At 32.4% G+C, this 18,926-nt stretch overlaps 1 protein-coding gene across 3 annotated transcripts; it reads right to left on the reverse strand.

The window, feature by feature from the left end:
- Nucleotides 1-43: 43 nt before the first annotated feature.
- Nucleotides 44-7,843, reverse strand: LOC142547736 (serine/threonine-protein kinase ATM-like). Of its 3 annotated transcripts, none has more exons than XM_075656165.1 (8): nt 7,553-7,843; nt 6,737-6,893; nt 6,545-6,658; nt 6,355-6,427; nt 5,237-5,340; nt 3,288-3,352; nt 389-437; nt 44-131 (listed from the first exon to the last, which is right to left on the reverse strand). In XM_075656165.1, the coding sequence occupies exons 3-8, from the start codon at nt 6,592-6,594 to the stop codon at nt 59-61; spliced, it is 414 nt and encodes a 137-aa protein (XP_075512280.1). In that variant the 5' UTR covers nt 6,595-6,658; nt 6,737-6,893; nt 7,553-7,843; the 3' UTR covers nt 44-58. The 3 variants fall into 3 exon arrangements, with proteins under 3 accessions (XP_075512280.1, XP_075512282.1, XP_075512281.1); XM_075656167.1 differs by lacking the exons at nt 44-131; nt 389-437 and adding exons at nt 3,913-3,997; nt 4,877-4,974 and having other exon boundaries at nt 3,019-3,352; nt 6,545-6,655; XM_075656166.1 differs by lacking the exons at nt 44-131; nt 389-437; nt 3,288-3,352 and adding exons at nt 3,451-3,997; nt 4,877-4,974 and having other exon boundaries at nt 6,545-6,655.
- Nucleotides 7,844-18,926: the final 11,083 nt, after the last annotated feature.

Genomic DNA, 18,926 nt, shown 5'->3' on the forward strand with positions numbered 1-18,926 from the left:
CCAAAACTACAAATTTGGAACCGCAACAAGATGCCTACCTGTATGCTTCTCATGGTCATCATACATTCATACTCTTGACTATATCAACAGTAGAGTGAGCACCATTAGATATTTTCCAACCACCATAACAGCTTTGAAATAACAAAAAAAATCAAAAGAAAAATACAACGTGAACTTTAATAGCCATGTTTCAACACAGTTGAGTTATTCTGTTTTGAGTTGTTGATGAGAAAAGACTCTCATATATGCTTCTACACAGCAGAGTTGTTATGTTTCGGGTTGGATATAAGAGAAAAAACTAAGAGAGAAATATCAAATACACACGTCTGAAAATAACTCTTGCAGTTATTATAGGAATACAAAAATGAGAGGTATAATGGGTTCTTACCAGCGAGGTTCTCTTGGAGAAGTAGCATGAGATGAAGCACAAAGAAGACCTGAAGTATATTTCCCAACATCAAGACACTGGATAGAATCATCGGAAAAGAATTACGACAGCTAAAGGAAAATTATACTCTTGCATTCTGAACTCTGAATCAAAGATTAATTTTCATATTCTGAGAGAACATACAGCAAGTTACTTTGACATAATCACACACGGCACACCAATAAAATATGGTGGAAAACTAATCTCAAACACAAATCTTTTGTAGGGGATCCATACACAACAATTTCAAGCCAGTGAATTGAATACTGGTTGTGCAAGGGTTTTATTTTCACCAAAACTGCACTTAACTAGAATTTTCCCCTTAAAACAAAAGTTTGCATGATAACACGAATATCTGATCACATAAAAGCATTCTAAAACTTGACCCCGGAAGAAAGGAAGTATTCAACTAAATTGCATTCGTGCATCAGCCATCTCATGACAAGTCTAGAAAAATCTACTTCTTTACAACCCCACAGTTTGCATTCTTATTTTAAAAAAGGCAGTGAGAAACACTTCCTCTTAAACATAAGCGAAAATCAAATCGTTATTAGTTTATCGCTCAAACATACTATAAAGTAACTCCACATACCATGGTATTCTAATGGCGACAATGGAATCTAAACCTTACAAGTTTCGTAATTATAAAATAAAAATTGCTATTGTACATAAGGATGCAGTTGATGGTAACTGCATAATTTAAATCCTTATGACTGTATAGTAACTTAAATGTCAACAAACAAATACTACATTGCTGCCAGAAAGGAAAAAAAAAAGTAACATCCATATAAGAACAACAATTCCGTCCTAATGTTTACTATAAACTGCACTTCACTAATTATTGAATTTAAGTGCTTGATAATACATAAAAAAAAGAACTGATGTTTTAAACATTAAAGACTCAACTCTTTGAAACACCACCACTGAGAACAATTGTTGTCTGGTAAGAACCAACAATTCTAACAATTCGATTAGATTAAGGTAAGCAACAATTGTCACCAACTAATTCTACCCAAGATATTAATGAAGAAAAAATAAATAAGGCAATAGTAAAAAATATGAGAAAATATGATCATACAAATTCCATCGAAGATATCATGGAAATCAAATAACTATTTAAGGTGTTCAGAATTATTAGACCATCACGGAGGAGATAAAATGGATATATAAGGTGATTATTCCGTAAAATATTTACCTAGCAATATTAAAAGCAAAATAAAATGAAAATTTAAAAAAGTAGCATATAGGAAGGACGATAGTAAGGCTTCTATAATTCCATGTCACACAAGATATTAGGAGTTGCAATTTATTTTGAAAGGTGTATGCACTTAATACACTAGTCTGCCAAGTTGTCCTCTCTTACTCCGCTTAAGAGACAACATATGATTAATATTTGGTTAGTGCTGATATAATATAACCAGTGTTCACATTTAAGATATATATTAAGGTGAATTAAATGCTGTCAAGAATTATGAATATGCCTTTGGATTGACATGATATATGCCATGTTAGAATAATTCATTTTTTATAAACTGGAGTGGCTGACGCATCTAATAAACAGACCTTTAGGGTTGTTTCTCATTGGACTCCACTCCTACATTCTTTTAATTTGTAGTTTCGTCCCAATGGCGAGAAATATCGACATCAGAATTCTAGATTGAACATGTGTTCTTTTTCACGTCGAATGATTGTCCGATAATTCCGGACAGAGATGAACTTCAAATCCTTGTGAGTTATTATTTCTCAACCAATTATACCTCTATAGCTACAAATAGTGGGTAGTGTTACAAATAGTGGGTAGTGTACACAAACTTTAAAAGGTATGCTAATGTATGCCAATTTTACACCAAGTACTATGCATTCAAATAATCTCCCGTTTCATATTTTCTCTTGTGCATCGGAGGATTTTTGCCGAAATATGGCTGGTGACCCTAAAGCATCATTTTGCATGACATATTTTAGTGGCAACCTAGGTCATATATTCTTCGTTGGACCCAAATAGCGAAAACTTTAGCATCTCAAGAGAAATTAATTGCATTAGAAATTACAAGTAGCTAGAGGTTTCCAAAAAAGCTGGACGAACCATCTCACAGTACCACGGGTCATATTCAAGAGAGTAAAAGAACAAAAATATATATAACATGTATCTCCCCAGAACAAAGAAAGAATATCAAACAACTATTCATTGGATTTTAGGGTAAAGATGAGATCGACAATGACATACAATGAAAGATTTATACTCTAAAGCAACACGAAAGACAAAAAGTTTACAAAGGTGAATCACTCACGTTGAAAGTGTGCGTTTAAATAGCCGAAGATCCCATATCTCGAGAGGAACAAGATATGAATCTTTTGTATCCTGGGTAAATGCCAAGCAAAGAAGTTATTATACTGAAAGCATGGAGAAGCAAGCATTTTACTAGCAAAGAAACAATCAAATCAAAATAAGAGAAGCAAAATGTTATCTATAATCTTACGCTCAACATTATGCTACAAAGCAGCATCCACCTTCAAAGACGAGAGCACAACTAACCCTGTAATACTGAATTTAGAGCTTGAAAAGTTTCTTTCAGAATTGTATAAATACTTGAACACCCAATCATAATTACAAATAGAAGAACATTATACAATAATGGAAACAGGAATAAACTGGTGTTAAGACAGTGTTAAGCCATCCTAACTTAAGTGCATGAGATTGAGATTTCATGAGAGGGAATCTAACTGTACCTACTTTTTCCTACAATATGAAATGCAAAGTTGATGAATTGTACTTAACAATTCACCATAAGAGGAAAGGAAGCATTTCAAAGATCTATCTACACCATGCCTTGATGGGAATTTTACACAAATGGATGCTTACAATTGAGGTGAGATTGCAAAATGTTGGCAAACACCGCATAAGGCAGTTCCATATCACATGCCAACCTGCAGAATTTTTACAAAAATAAAACCAAAATATGCACAAGGATTAAAAGAAAAAAGAATATCAAGCAGGTCCCTGCATTAGACATCCTACAAACGCGATACCTCATATAATGATCCAGAAAGTTCATGGAGTTTATTTTCATTATCCTTAGTAAGCCCCAGACGCCAACCAAACACAAACAATTTAATCAGAGCCATTTTTCTTCAAAAAGGACGTTGATAGAAAGAGGCAGACAAAAATTATTAATAAGAGTAAGAGATAGGGAAAGGAAAGGGAGAGAAGTAGGAAGGTAAGATGTTCGCAATAACTGATGAGCAAGAATCGAGTCCATCTCACAATATATGATTGATATTGGCCATGATAAAGAAAAGCGAACAAAGAAACCTAGACTGCATCCTTCCCCACATATGATACAACCAAAGCTTGCATTAAAAACTATCCTTCTTAATTAGCATATGACTATAAATGACAAGTCCAAGGAACAAAATTATTTCAAGAAACCAGGAGGGCACACTGAATAAAACTATATCTTTTCCTCCATACATATAATATGATATACCTCATTCAAGGGAAAAGCTAGCTTCTGCGATGATTTCTCATTTGGAGCAGCAAAAAACATCGATAAAGAAAGTCTAAGCAGACTCCTTCAAATAAAATAAAAAACTGGTGAGAAGAATCTTAAGAAGACTCATTCAAATGAAATACAAAATTGGTCAGAAGTTAAAATGAATAACAAAGAGTGCTGAGACAAGATTAAACTTAGGGTTCCATGCTGGATTACAAATAATGTGGAGTTTAAAATGTTTTCGCTGTCAGATTTGTTTAGGGATTGGAATCTCATATTTTGTTAATATGATTCCAGTTCTTACTTTGTTATGCGATGACCTCTGGTCTCCTTTTTGTAGAAAAAAGGAAACTAGAAGGCATTTCTGCACATAAGAAATAAGTTATATCACATAAAAAGTAAGATATCATAGTGTTTGTTTAAGCATCAAATTATTACAGTTGCAAACCATATCACATTGATTTCTTAGGCTCAATTATACAGAGTGAAACAAAGGGCAAATGTGATATCAGAAGTATGAAAAACAGAAACATTAGAAACAAGTCTGAATGGCGGTATCACTTGAGTAAGCAAACTGATGAATTAACATATGTACTGAAAAGCAAAAGGAAAAAGAGAACCTACAAAGCACATGACCAAACCAACAAAGATAAGAGAATTGTGCCCCTGCAAGACCCTAACAAGAAAAAAAAATAATTCCCTACTGGTACCAAAAGAATAAGTTCGAAATGAAGGCAAAAAGCAAAACAGACAACAGCTCTCCTCTCCCTCAACGAAGAGGTATAGATATTAACCAGATTAAAATATCAAGAAAATGTGAATGCATCTCCAGCACACAGGAAGGAGACAAATAGACTACAGGAGCACAAATTTTTTGTCACCGGAGGATGAAATATAAACCAGTCAATAAAGCTACAGGTAACAGTCAAGATTTCACAATAAAATCAATGAATTTTACCTTTCAAAGTTTGCAGATATGCTGTCAAACAAAACAATAAGTGATCTTTACGGATGCGAGTAGAATAATTGCGGATGCGACAAACAAGTGCAGCATGCCTGCCACGAATATTAGCTCGTTTTAACTCAAGATGGTGGATAATAAGTAGCAACATGAATGCAAATGTGAACACTAGAAAAACAAATTTGGAAATTATTGAAAAATATTGTGTCGGATTTGCCATTGAATGTGTGATCCATGAACAAGGAAAAAACATGATATCACACCATCCACCAGCCCAAAGGATACTGTTAAGTATTGAGATATTTGATGTTTATATTTTTTTATCTACGCAAAAGAACAAGTTCTGTTGAAACCTACCATGGCCATTTGCCCTCCACGACTCTCTCTTTTATCAGGACAACCACATGCTCCCTCCGGGCACGTTTTTCAGTAACTGGGCTTTTATATGTATTAGCGCACACCTGGAAAGTGAACATTGCCTTGTAACCTTTGACCATAAATATGGAAAACTGTTTTTCTCAAAACTGAAATAAAGAGGATTACTTATAGTGTTGGGTTTAAGTAGACTTCTTGTAATGTGGTTGCGGATTACTTATCCGCGCAAATGGTGTAACATTATATTATCATAATAAATTTAGTTTTCTATCAAAAAAAAAAAAAGAAATAAAGAGGAATACTTCAAGTCATACCAAATACATGGAAGCAACTAAAAAGATCTCAAAATATTTCAAAAAGTAAAAGAATTAGAAATCAAATTTTGATTCATTAAAATCACACTTAATATTTACTTATGTTCTCTCAGTTTATTTACTTATGTTCTCTAAGTTGTCCTTCCCTCTCATTATGTTTTAAAAATTTTGCATCATATCACAGCTGAAAAGCCGTCAACAGTTTTATACCGTATTTATTTCTGCTCAATATGATATAAGTGGAATTCTACATATTGATGTCCAAAATTCTATTAAGCCCTTTTAGTTCATTTAAAAGCTTAAATTCATGTTAATTGTTGAATCAAAAGGGGTCAGAACTCAATTTTTCATTTGATAGAATCTCACTTGGTCTCGTCAATATTGAAATCAATTGGTAATTTGATTGAAGTGGTTTACTCCACCATTAATATCCCAAGATATCCTCTTACGAGCATGAAGTGGTGACAATTATATAAAATCAAGAAGAAAAAAAATTTTGTGGCACGTCGTTTATGGCGACTTAACACTTATGACCAGACTTTTCACTTTTTTTCTGTTGTTTTTCCCATCTTCCTATTATTCAAAATTTAACAGAGTAATCTGCTACAATTTTAGCGACAATGGAATATGAAATAAGGTTGAAAAGAACCACCAGAATATAAAACCGAGCCCATAACCCAATGAAATACAAAAGAGCCATATCGTGTCTGGTAAGCACACAACCACAAATATGTAATGGAGTATCAACTTTATAAGGCACAACAATTAAGTTGCTGCAATAAGTACCCGGCAAAACACAAGGGCAGCAAGCTCCGCCACCTTGAACTGTGAGCTTGTCATAATCACACATTTTTCACCCCTAATTGAGTCACTCAAAATCATAATAATAATAATAATAAATAAATAAAACACAAACAAGAACAGAGAAGTAGCATTTCATAAACCCACCAAAAATTAAGCACGTTATAATTCTAACCAGGGTGAATCGGTGCTGGAATTACTCATTTGATCAAGCTCCTTGCTCATCACATCCACAAGTTCTAGTAAAATAGAACCGTCATCCACACCTCTAGCAAATAAGAGAATCCTACTAATGAAGGACAAATTAGAAGTACTACAGACATTTAACTTTAAATTAAAACCATCAACTTAGTACCACTCAAGACACCTTTAGACTTCGATCATGAGTAGCAAACCAGTACCGAAACACGAAATGATTTACTGCTTGATGAATTTCCAGGGATTTGCCACCTAAATTTGGTCCATCCTTTAACAAATATGTATTGATGCACTCCACAAGCTTGCGAGGAATTTTTCCCTCATCCCTAACATGCAAAAAGAACAAAATTATAAAGTTGACGATTATTGCAATAGAATAACTATAAGAAATCTGTGTAAGGTGGAACCAAAATACAAAAATATCGATGCGTTACCTTACATGAGAAAAAATATCTCAGAATATTAATCACATTGAAGAGGCGGATATGAAATTCCCTAAACTTAATTAGGGAAAAAGCCAATTATAAGTATTTCCAATAATTCTCGCAAGATTCGAAGTTCACAACACATGTAGCGAATGAGACTCCCTGCTTGAATAATTCAAAATCAAATAAAAGAAAGTAAATTATCTTTATGTTTATCGACTGGCCCATTTCAGGGGGAAAATAAATTAATAAAACAAGGTAATGACCCGTCAAACTTTACAAAATAATACAAAGAAAAGGAAAAAAAGTTTCCTTCATTTTTAAATAGATACACAAAAGGAATGGCAATGAGCTCTACATATTGTTCAATGCCTATTAAACAATAGGACTCAATGCCATCCTAAGATAAGAAATATGAATCGGAAATGTTTCAGCAAAACAAACGAACTGTGTGAAACTATACAAGTATGAATTCTACTTATTGCTGGATCCTATTAAACAAAATCATTGAAAATTATGTAAAAAGATGATTTCATATACAAGAAACTCAAACTCGTTACCCTCCAAGAAACTGAACAGACACGCCAGTAAAAGTCTATCTTCTTGATTACTTCTCGAGCTTTGTCCTTGTCGGATGATAGCTTGGAGACGATCTCTTGAATGTCTCTGGAAGTGAGTTTCAAGGCCATTTTTAGCGTATCCAATAGGGTTTCTTTAGAGAGAAAAGGCGGGAGAATCAGGAGATGGATCGGGGAGGAAGAACTCTGTTACGGGGTATTTGATAACTCAACAATGGGAGCGGAGGGGAGCGGGGCCAATTCAGATATGGAAACCGACAAAACGCGTTTTTTTTATTTTTCAGCCGTTAACATTGCAATCTCACATTTGGTAACTTTCAGACGCTCCTCTCGGGATATATTTAAAATATAAATTTTAGGTAATAATTTATAAACATAGTTTGCACCGTTTTTAATTTATTTTACTAAAATAATTTTGCACAATGTTTTATATTTGAAATAACTTGATAAACTTATTAATTACATATATAGACACATACAATGTAATATCTCAAAATGCAAAATTTTTATTTTTAAATTTTACATATTTTTAAAAGTGACAATTATATAAATTTATTAAATTAACAAAACAAGAAGAAGAAAAAAACATGTCTCATTTAATTTGAGTAGGCTTGCGTTTGTTTTAAAGTTTTTATTACTATTTTAATTAAAAAAACTCGATCTTCTTTCTTTCATTTTTTAATAATATATTCTTGCAGTTATGACAGTCGATTGATTTTCTATTTGACTTGTGTTTATTCTTGAGTTTGAGTTTTGGGGCTTTTTCAAAAAATTAATATTAATTAAAAACTATTTAATAAAATATTGTAAAAATGAGATGGTTGTAAAAATAGTGCCTTCCGTAGAAATTTATAGCGGATTCTAAATCCATGACAGCCTGTCACGGATTCCCAATTTGACTTGTGTTTAGTCTTGAGTTTGAGTTTTGAGGTTTTTTAAAAAGTAATATTAATTAAAAAAACTATTTAGTAAAATATTGTAAAAATTAGATATTTGCAAAAATATTGCAATCCATAGAAATTTATAGTGGATTTTAAATTTTTTTAAAAAATGAAGAAAAAGAGTCAGTCACGGATTCTAGGGAATCCGTCACTCTTCCTCTTTAAATTGCGCGCATTTTCTCCGTTTCATCTGCCCAAAATGCTTCCTTTCCCCGGTTCATTCTCGCAAAATGTTTCTTTCCTCCGATTTAATTTTTATAATGAAAGTATTGTATTCCACTTTAGTATGAATCGGGTTAATACGTCTCATGGAAAATTATATGTGATATCTTCTCAAGTGATACATACTGTTAATTTTTCTCCTTAACTCGTAAATCACGTGCAATGGAGGATAGCTTGGCTTGTTGTTTAATTGTCTTGAGAATGGGAAAGCCAAAGTAAATTTCATAAAAGTTGGGTTTTTAAAAAATGGTAGAAAATGGATGGTTGTTATCCAAGTAAGTGCTTAATTATCTAAAATAAATTGATGTACATTATGTTATATATGTTACTTGTGGAATTTTATTATGAATACCCGTTACAATTCCATCCAAAGAAAAAAGTGTATTCAAATTGAGGATAATATAAGAATGCCTCCAATCAACTATGTCACGTGAAAGATTGAACGGATTTGCTATGTTATCGATTGAGAAAAAATATTTGAACATGTAGAGCATGAAAATTTTATCAATATTTGTGCGGCCAAAAACTGTAGTTCATATAATATTTAAGTGATTATTTAAACAAAATTGTAAAATTTATTTCATTATATTACACAAGTTTTGAATGTGTTCTATATTATTTGATTGTTTGATCTTTTAATTATATTCTCTTTTACACATGTATTGTTTTACAAAAAAGCGTATTAATAAAAAAAATCACATTTTATCGTCTTATGAGTCCATTTTTTCAATTTGTATCAAACCTATAAAATATCATATATGACCAACTCAAAATTAGTTCCTTGCTCAAGGGTGGCCAGTCACCAGGAGATGTCAGCAACATGATTGGCTTCATGGTTACAATGACGAACTTTTGACTCGGAGTTTGTTACATAACATTTTGAATTTCAGTGTAATATAAACAATGATTTGCAGAATAGTCTAATTTTATAAATTGTTGTGATAATCAACATAACATGCTTTATAAACAATGATTTGCAGAATAGTCTAATTTTATAAATAGTTGTGATAATCAACATAACATGCCTACATAACTATGGATAAGGTAGAATGAAAAGCATCAAATGTCCATCCCCGACTTGCCACCATCGTTTAAAAATATGACGGTTGAAATGACTCGTGCTACTAAAATACTGCTAGGGAAAAAAATTCAAGTTAATTTTGAAAATGCTCATACACATGTATGCGAATGAAAACAGTCCACCTTGCTTATTAAAAAATTATTCGATTATTGAATAAAAATAACTGCAGTTAAATAAATATTAAATATCATCATATTCCTATACTACTGTTTGAGAAGAACTCAAACGCAGCAATCAAAGCCTATCGTATCATTAACGTATAAAAAGATATAAAAAGCATAAAAAAAACAATGTTCATCCCATAAACATATAGTGCGGAAATATGCAAAGTCCTCGGGCCATCGTGCGCACTCCCAGCTCCGCCTACTCTGTGTTCAGCACCTCTAGTCTCAAACTCATCGTGCTCACCTGCATCATTCACACCTAGTGATTCTAAAGACTCAACACACATGAATCGTTATAACAAGTACATATACATAACATGCAACAGTGAAAAGTACTGTAATTAAATACATTTTATCTATATATTTCTATATATACATATAAAAGTGTGGATAAATGACATTGTTTTCCAATTGTGCAATGACAAAATTAACCTTTTATACACACTTCAATAATAGAATGTAACTCTTATATTAATTTTTATCAAATAACACATCTTTATACTACATTTAAATATTTTATCTTTTTACTTTTCTCTCTACATTTTTTCCAATGATTTTATTATAATTTTGTAATCTATATCTATATCTATATATCTATAAAAGTGTGTATAATTGAAACTGATACGAATCTGACCGGGTGTTACGTGCTAATGGTTGAAAGGAGATTTAAGATGCGTTGTTGCCTCGGACTTTCAAGCTTGATTGTGATTAAAGATGATGAATCAAGCATATTCAAGCAAATGATGGAGTTCAACAAAGAATATAACGAAGGACCTATAACGAGGGGACGTAGCAAGAAGTTTAAAGAAGCACTTCAAGGATTCATGGTGAGCTACCAAGGAAGTTCAACAAATGGGGTGTCTAAATTAGAGGAGCTTGGGAACATGGACACAATAATGGAAGTGTTTGGAATGTCATTCAAGTTATAAAAGACCATGAGGACAGCAGCACGCGCGCACTCGCGCCAGAATCGGCGCAGCCGCGCGCGCGCATGTGCGCATGAACCGGCGCGGCCGCGAGCCCCACGCGCGCCACCGTGCGTGATTCGGCGCTGCCGCGCGCACCAGGCTGGGGAATGCAGTATATAGAGCGCCACCGCGCGAGATCATGCGCAGCCGCTCGCCTTGCCGTGTAGAAATTGTTCACAACTTTCTTTATGACTTTTTACACTACTTTTTATGGTTTTTGTTGATTATTTAAGCCTTGTAATAGACCATGAACGAGATAATTCAGACATATATCAAATATCTTGAGGATTTCTCTCAAATTTGCAAGGCATTTTGCTTTGTTCTTCACAAAATCAAACTTATCAAAGATTGCATCTTTGTGGCGTTTGTCAATTGTTTTCGCACGGATTGTCAAAACGAGTTCTTTGAAGGTTCGTATGAAATTCGATTGTTATTATCGTTGATATTTGTTGCTAAGTGTTAATCGGTTAGAGGTGAATATCACAAATCGTTGCTTGTTTCAAAAGATCGGGACAACCTAATCGATCCTTGTTCGTTATTGAATTGAGGGCGCGATTCTAATTAATCGTGTTTGCTTCTTATTCGTACGAGGATTCATATCATTTGGTATCAGAGCTTTTGGTTCTCTTTGATTCAAGTAAGTTATCGTTGCTATTTTCAGATCTATTTAAAATTTCGTTCTGTTCTCAGATCTGTTATCCTTTCGTTGCTATTTTCAGATATGTCTAAAATTTTGTTTTGTTCTCAGATCTGTGTTATCCTTTCGATTTTATTTTCAGATCTTTCTAAAATTTTATTCTTTTTTCAGATATGTGTTATACTTTCGTTTCTGTTTTCAAATCTGTGTTATCCTTTGTATTGTTGTAAGGTCTGCGTTATTCTAGTGTTCTTTGTTTTGCGCAGTCCAAGTGAGACAGTTGCGAGTGTCCACGAGTTGAATCTTGTTAGTTTGATATACAAGTACAAAGCTTGAGCACATTTTAGAGAGAACTATCAAATTCGAGTGAAAACACCTGAGTGCGAGCGTTATTTCTTTGGATTGACCGGTGAGTATTTTGTAGTGACGAAAAAAAGAGAGAAAAAAAAGGGAGAGTCGAGTGAATTTTCATTGGAGTGACCAGCGAGGATTCGTGGTGAGAAAAATTATTCTTTATTATTTTCTACTAACCTTTTCTTGCAGGTATAATGGTTGACGATCGTCAATTTCAAACAATGTTGAGAGGGTTGGATAGAATATGGGAGAAGGAGTTTAAACCTCTACGAAAAAAATATAGGAGGTGTGAAGAAGATGAAATACATGATAGGCAATATGATGAGGATAGGCGACGTAGAAGATTTGGAGGGAATAGATCGTTGTATTTGCATCGTGATGATGATAGGGGATGTGAGGAGAGTAGTGGGTATAGCAACCGGGGAGAGAAAATCATTGATAGTCCAATGTAGCAGTCGGGACGTGAAACTACAAAATATGAATATCAAGGTACAAGTAAAAATTCAATTTCTAGTACTTGTGATGTTATATGTTGTTGGTGTTTTGAGGTCGGGCATGATATCAGTCAATGTCCACGTGATGAGGAGACCATAATAAAATCGCCAGTTGATCTTAAATCTCAAATGGAGGTTGATGTTGTGGTTGAGCTTAAATCTCAAGTGGAGGTTGAGATTGTTGGTGAACTGGGATATGAAGTCGAGGTTGTAGAAGGATCTGAATTTGAGGTTGTGGTTAATAGAGTTGATGATGGTTGTATTCCGCTAGTTGGTGAGTTGAATGTTGTTGAACGATATACAACTGAGAATGAATCATTAGGTGGAGAAGAAATGCTTAATTTGTCTCTTTTGGAGGAAGAGATTAGGCAAGGAGAGATTATCATACATAAATTTCTTGATGTACTAATTGTTTCATTGGTTCAATTGAATCCAAATGTCCTTGAGGATCAATTGAAATTTATTCACGAATTGAGTGAAAAAAAAATGTGAAATGGCCGAAAGAAAGAGTGAACAAAAGAGTGAGATGGCCATAGAAAATAAGAAAGAGAGAAAAGATGAAAAAGAAAAAGAGGCCAAAGATAAAGAAAAGAAAATTGAATTAAAGGCCTAAAAGAATGAAAAGAGTGAGGTTGAGAGTTATTTATTATTGCATAAACCATTTCATGTACCTTTGTACAAAGTGGTTTATTCTCATTGTGATGAAATAGCCGGTTCAATCCCGAGCATTGTTACTTCATCTTTGCAGGAATCTGATGAAGTCATGATGAGGAGGCGAGACAGTGTTATTGCTGTGAGAATGCAATGGGATGATCCATATGATGTCAAGAGAAATCACCGTGAGGTAAGGGTAGTTACCACTGCAACGACTGGGAGGTATGATTTGCTTCCTTACCTTAATTTTGTGTCGTTTTGTTTTCAAGAATGTGTAGAGCGAGTTGCAAAGTTGGTGGTTAAGAGGCCGGATATAAATTTATCCTTATTCCTTGATTGTTATGAATTTGAGACCATGGGTGAATTGCATGTACCTACTCTGAATTTTGAACGTCTCACGATTTACAAAGTTGATGGGGTTTGTTTACTACAAGGGTTTATATACATTAGACTTAGATTTTGTGATAAGATAAGATATTGCATTGATAGTACATGTGACATGTCCTATTTCCATTATTTATATTTGATTGGTGATGGTTGTGAAGATTACATGGATAGTATATTTAGGGTGTTCTATTTGCATGATTTATGCTTGTTTGATGGTTTTGAGATGTGCAAGGATGAACATGATTATTTCTTTATTCATGATGAATACCTATTTAAAGAAAATAAATTTTTCATCCTACATCCATTGCATGAGTTGTTGCTTGATATTGAGGCACATGACATGTGTTTAATTGGTAGCCATGAAGTAACTAGAGCCATAGATATGAGGCATGAATTTTTACTATGGTTGCATATGAGGAGGTATATTGAGTGGAATTGTGAAACATGCATTGCACGTAAGAATTTTTATGATCATAATGAATACAATTTTAAGGAGGATAAATTGTTTATTCTAAATTCATTGCATGAGTTACGTGGTGGTGATGCATATAGTGGTGTCTTTATCTTTGATAAAATGCATGATTATATGTGTTGGTTGCATATGAAGAGGTATGTTAAGAGGTGTAGTGAAGGGTGCATTGGATATGGGGAAAGGGCATCTAACCTAGATTCTTATATGTTGCATCAATTATTTCTTATTTCTAGTGAGCTATGGTCATACACGTGTATGGATATTATTTTGGTGTTGACTAGGTCTAAGAAGGGGAGAAATCTGATCTTTGTAATAGTTAATGATATCTTATCATTTGGTGTCACTCGTCAATTGGTGTATGTTGAGGTTGTTACATTGACAGTGAAGGCAACCATGGAGTTAGGGCTCAAAGCATTGAAGGAGCACGTGGGCAATAGCACCTACAAACTTGAACCTGAAGGTAAGCATGTTGGTCATATAAATTTTGTTATTACTAACTTGCTTCGTTTTTGCGTAGGTAGACAAGATTTGAGGACAAATCTTTTTGAAGAAGGGGAGTATGATACGTATCTGACCGGGTGTTACGTGCTAATGGTTGAAAGGAGATTTAAGATACGTTGTTGCCTCGGACTTTCAAGCTTAATTGTGATTAAAGATGATGAATCAAGCATATTCAAGCAAGTGGTGGAGTTCAACAAAGAATATAACGAAGGACCTATAACGAGGGGACGTAGAAAGAAGTTTAAAGAAGCACTTCAAGGATTCATGGTGAGCTACCAAGGAAGTTCAACAAATTGGTGTCTAAATTAGAGGAGCTTGGGGAACATGGACACAATAATGGAAGTGTTTGGAATGTCATTCAAGTGATAAAAGACTATGAGGACAGCAGCACGCGCGCAACCGCGCCAGAAGCGACGCATGCGCGCATGAACCGAAGCGACCGCGCGCCGCCGCGCGTGATTCGGCGCTGCCGCGTGCACCAGGCTGGGGAATGCAGTATATAGCGCGCCACCGCGCGAGATCATGCGCAGCCGCGCGCCCTGCCGTGTAGAAATTGTTCACAACTTTCTTTATGACTTTTTACACTACTTTTTATGGTTTTTGTTGATTATTTAAGCCTTGTAGTAGACCATGAACGAGATAATTCAGACATATATCAAATATCTTGAGGATTTCTCTCAAATTTGCAAGGCATTTTGCTTTGTTCTTCACAAAATCAAACTTATCAAAGATTGCATCTTTGTGGCGTTTGTCAATTGTTTTCGCACGGATTGTCAAAACGAGTTCTTTGAATGTTCGTATGAAATTCGATTGTTATTATCGTTGATATTTGTTGCTAAATGTTAATCGCTTAGAGGTAAATATCACAAATCGTTGCTTGTTTCAAAAGATCGGGACAACCTAATCGATCCTTGTTCGTTATTGAATTGAGGGCGCGATTCTAATTAATCGTGTTTGCTTCTCATTCGTACGAGGATTTATATCAGAAACTGTTTTCCGATTGTGCATTAATAAAAATACCCTTCGTGCAAACTTGAACAAAATAAAACTTATTATTATTGTAATATAAAGATAAAAATAATAGGACATATATAAATGACTCACCATTACTAATAATTAATTGACATTTAGAGCCTTATTGTAATGTATCTATATACCTATAAATCTATATCTATCTATATACCTATAAAAGTATGGATCATGAGCAAAGTTTTTGCATTGTGATTTTACTATTATACTTATAAAAGTGTAAAAAGAATAACAAATTTTCTACTATCCGCCTAAATTGTGTGTTTTTAGATTAATTGCATGGAAATTTTCTACACATATTTTGGAAAATCTATGCATTAAAAATGAATAAATGTTTGATAATAAAAATATATTTTTTATCTATATACCTACAAAAGTGTAGATAACTGGTCATGTTTTTCAATTGTCAAAAGATAAAAATGACATCCTCATCAATACAAATCCAAAGATTCAATAAAGATGTATTTGTAAATTTCTAATTGTTGTAAGTGTAAAAATGAAATATCAAAATTTTTATTTATTCCACCGAATATATAATTAATAGTCTGACAAATGCTAATGAATTATCACTATAATATACATTGATTGTAATAATTTATATCACTTCGAGAATAAAATGTAACTCCTATATTAATTTTCTCAAATAATCCATCTTTATACTAACTTTAAATATTAATTTATCCTTTTAATTTTCTTTCTACAAGTTATTTTATGATTTTAATGCAATTTTGTAATTATGTTTTAGTGTAGTTTCTAATTAAGTAATAAACTATCGTTATAGTATCACAAGAAGATATAAGAACAAAATAATTATATACGCAATAGTATAATAACATGATAAGTATAATAATATAATAATATGAAATTTAATACAAATATATTTTATGTTGTTTTAACTAAGAATTGAAAGTAAAGAATTTAATAAATTTTTTAGTAGAGTTTATATCACTAATTAAGAATGTTAATATACTAATAATATCATAAAATATGAATCAGATAGAAAAATTAAGAGAATTAACTGTAATAAAAAATTTCAATATTTTAGTAGCATTTTTTTAAAAAAAAATTATATATCAGACAAAGTCTTTAGTGAAATCATTCCTACAGAGGAAGAAAGAATGAAGTATGAGTGTTTTTATCCGAATATCCATAAAATTCCCTTGTATTTACTTTTCACAAGTTTTTACATTTCAAACTATATCTTGTTGTTTAGATTGCCAACAGGTTGAAAATATCATTAGAAATATTGAACCGTCTTCCACACTTTTCACGTGGTTCATATTTCTAACCGTTTGAGAAAATCTTTCAGCCGCCTAAGAATGATTGAAAACAAATTTTAGAAGCAAATATTTTTTAAAGAGTTTATCCACCTCATCTAAATTATTTCTTGATCCCAACAATATACAATCACTAAACACATACAAATACATAATATATATATATATAATTTGTAATCGATGGCTTAATGAAAAATATAAAGTATATACTTTTTTAAAAATATTCATTAACTAATGTATATGAAAATTAATTTATCTATGATATATAATTCTAAAGCAAAATGTAAAAAAGTTATGTAGGAGGTTAAATAATATTTAAATTGAATATTATATGTTATATTTTATTATCAATATTATTATTTCATTAGTTTTGATATATTTTGATAAGTTAGTCACAAATATTTTAAATCGATAATTATTTGTCCTTAGTGTGCTTCACTTATATAAATTATGATTTATGCATTTATAAAATCCTTAATTTGGTTGATTTTTAGGTTATTATACCTTATACGTGGTGCTTAGATATATATTTTTTCAAAATTTGTTTCAGTTCAATTTGTTCTATATATTATGCTCATTATAATTTATTATATAACATAAAATCAACGGTTTGAATTTTAATTTGAGAAACAATTTTGAATGTAAGGTATATAAGTTTTCAATTAATTTATTCGTCTAATATGACAAAATATTAAACCAATATAAATAAAAAAATGATTCAAATTATTTGTTAAAAAATCAAATTTTAATTTTTATTAAATAATTAATATTTACGTGCATCGCACGTGCTTCTTGCTAGTGATCTTAAAAGTATGAACTTAAACATAGCATGTCCAAGCATAACGTGTCCATAACATATCTCGTCATATCAACATATATGTGTTCATTTTATTTATTTGAATTCAGATCATTAGTTGTGACTTTCGTATCAGCTCTAGTCAATGGATCCATCTAGGTATAACCGCGGTATCCGGCGACGGGGACATCGAAGACAATATTACCCATCCACTGAGCCTTGGCCTTGCATGTTCGTGTTCGTGTTAGTCACAACCAACTCACATCCTTCAAAAACATGTCATTGTATTCATCACTTATAAAATCATTCATATACGTAAAACACCTCAAAAACACATTTATAACCATTGCCTTAAGAAGTAATATTTTGTTTTGTGTAATATTTCTGTTAATGTTTGTTATTTATTTCAGATATTAACATCGTCCGTTCATTTTATTACAAATTCCGTATAACCACGTTTGAGAAGGTAATTTAAGTAATTTATTAATATTTATTGGTATTATTTATATTATGTTAATGTAATTATAATTTTGTTCACTAGCATTATACGAATACGTATAATTTTGTTAAATAATATATTTTTAATATTAATCATGATATAAATATAATAATAGAGAAATTAGAAAAATAATAAAAGTAACATGATTGGCTTCATGGTTACAATGACGAACTTTCGACTCGGATTTTGTTGCATAACATTTTGAATTTCACTGTAATACAAACAATGATTTGCATAATAGTCTAATTTTATCAATAGTTGTGATAATCAACTTAACATGCCTTCATAAATATATGGATAAGGTAGAATGAAAAGCATCAAATGTCCATCCCCGATTTTCCACCATCATTTAAAAATATGACAGTTGAAACGACTCGTGCTACTAAAATAGTGCTAGAATTTTTATTTTTTTTGCAAGCTAATTTTGAAAATGTTCTTACACATACATGCGAATGAAAACAGTCTACTATGCTTATTAAAAATTTATTCAATCACTGAATAAAAATAACAGCAGTTAAATAAATCCTAAATATAATTAAATTCATAGACTACTATTTGAAAAGAACTCAAACGCAACAATCAAAGCTTGTCGTGTCATCAACATATAAAAAGATATAAAATGTAAAAAAAAAACAGTGTTCATCCATGACCCATAAACATATAGTGCGGAAATATGCAAGGTCCTCGGGTCATCGTGCGCACTCCCAGCTTCGCCTACTCAGTGTTGGGCGCCTCCAGTCTCAAACTCATCGTGCTCACCTGCATCATTCACACCTAGTGAGTCTAAGGACTCAACACACCTGAATCGTTATAGCAAGTATATATACATAACATACAACAATGAAAAGTACTGTAATTAAAATACATTTCATGATTTTAA

This window comes from Primulina tabacum, chromosome 5 (genome assembly GCF_025594145.1).
Source record: "Primulina tabacum isolate GXHZ01 chromosome 5, ASM2559414v2, whole genome shotgun sequence".
Taxonomy (NCBI): Eukaryota; Viridiplantae; Streptophyta; class Magnoliopsida; order Lamiales; family Gesneriaceae; genus Primulina; species Primulina tabacum.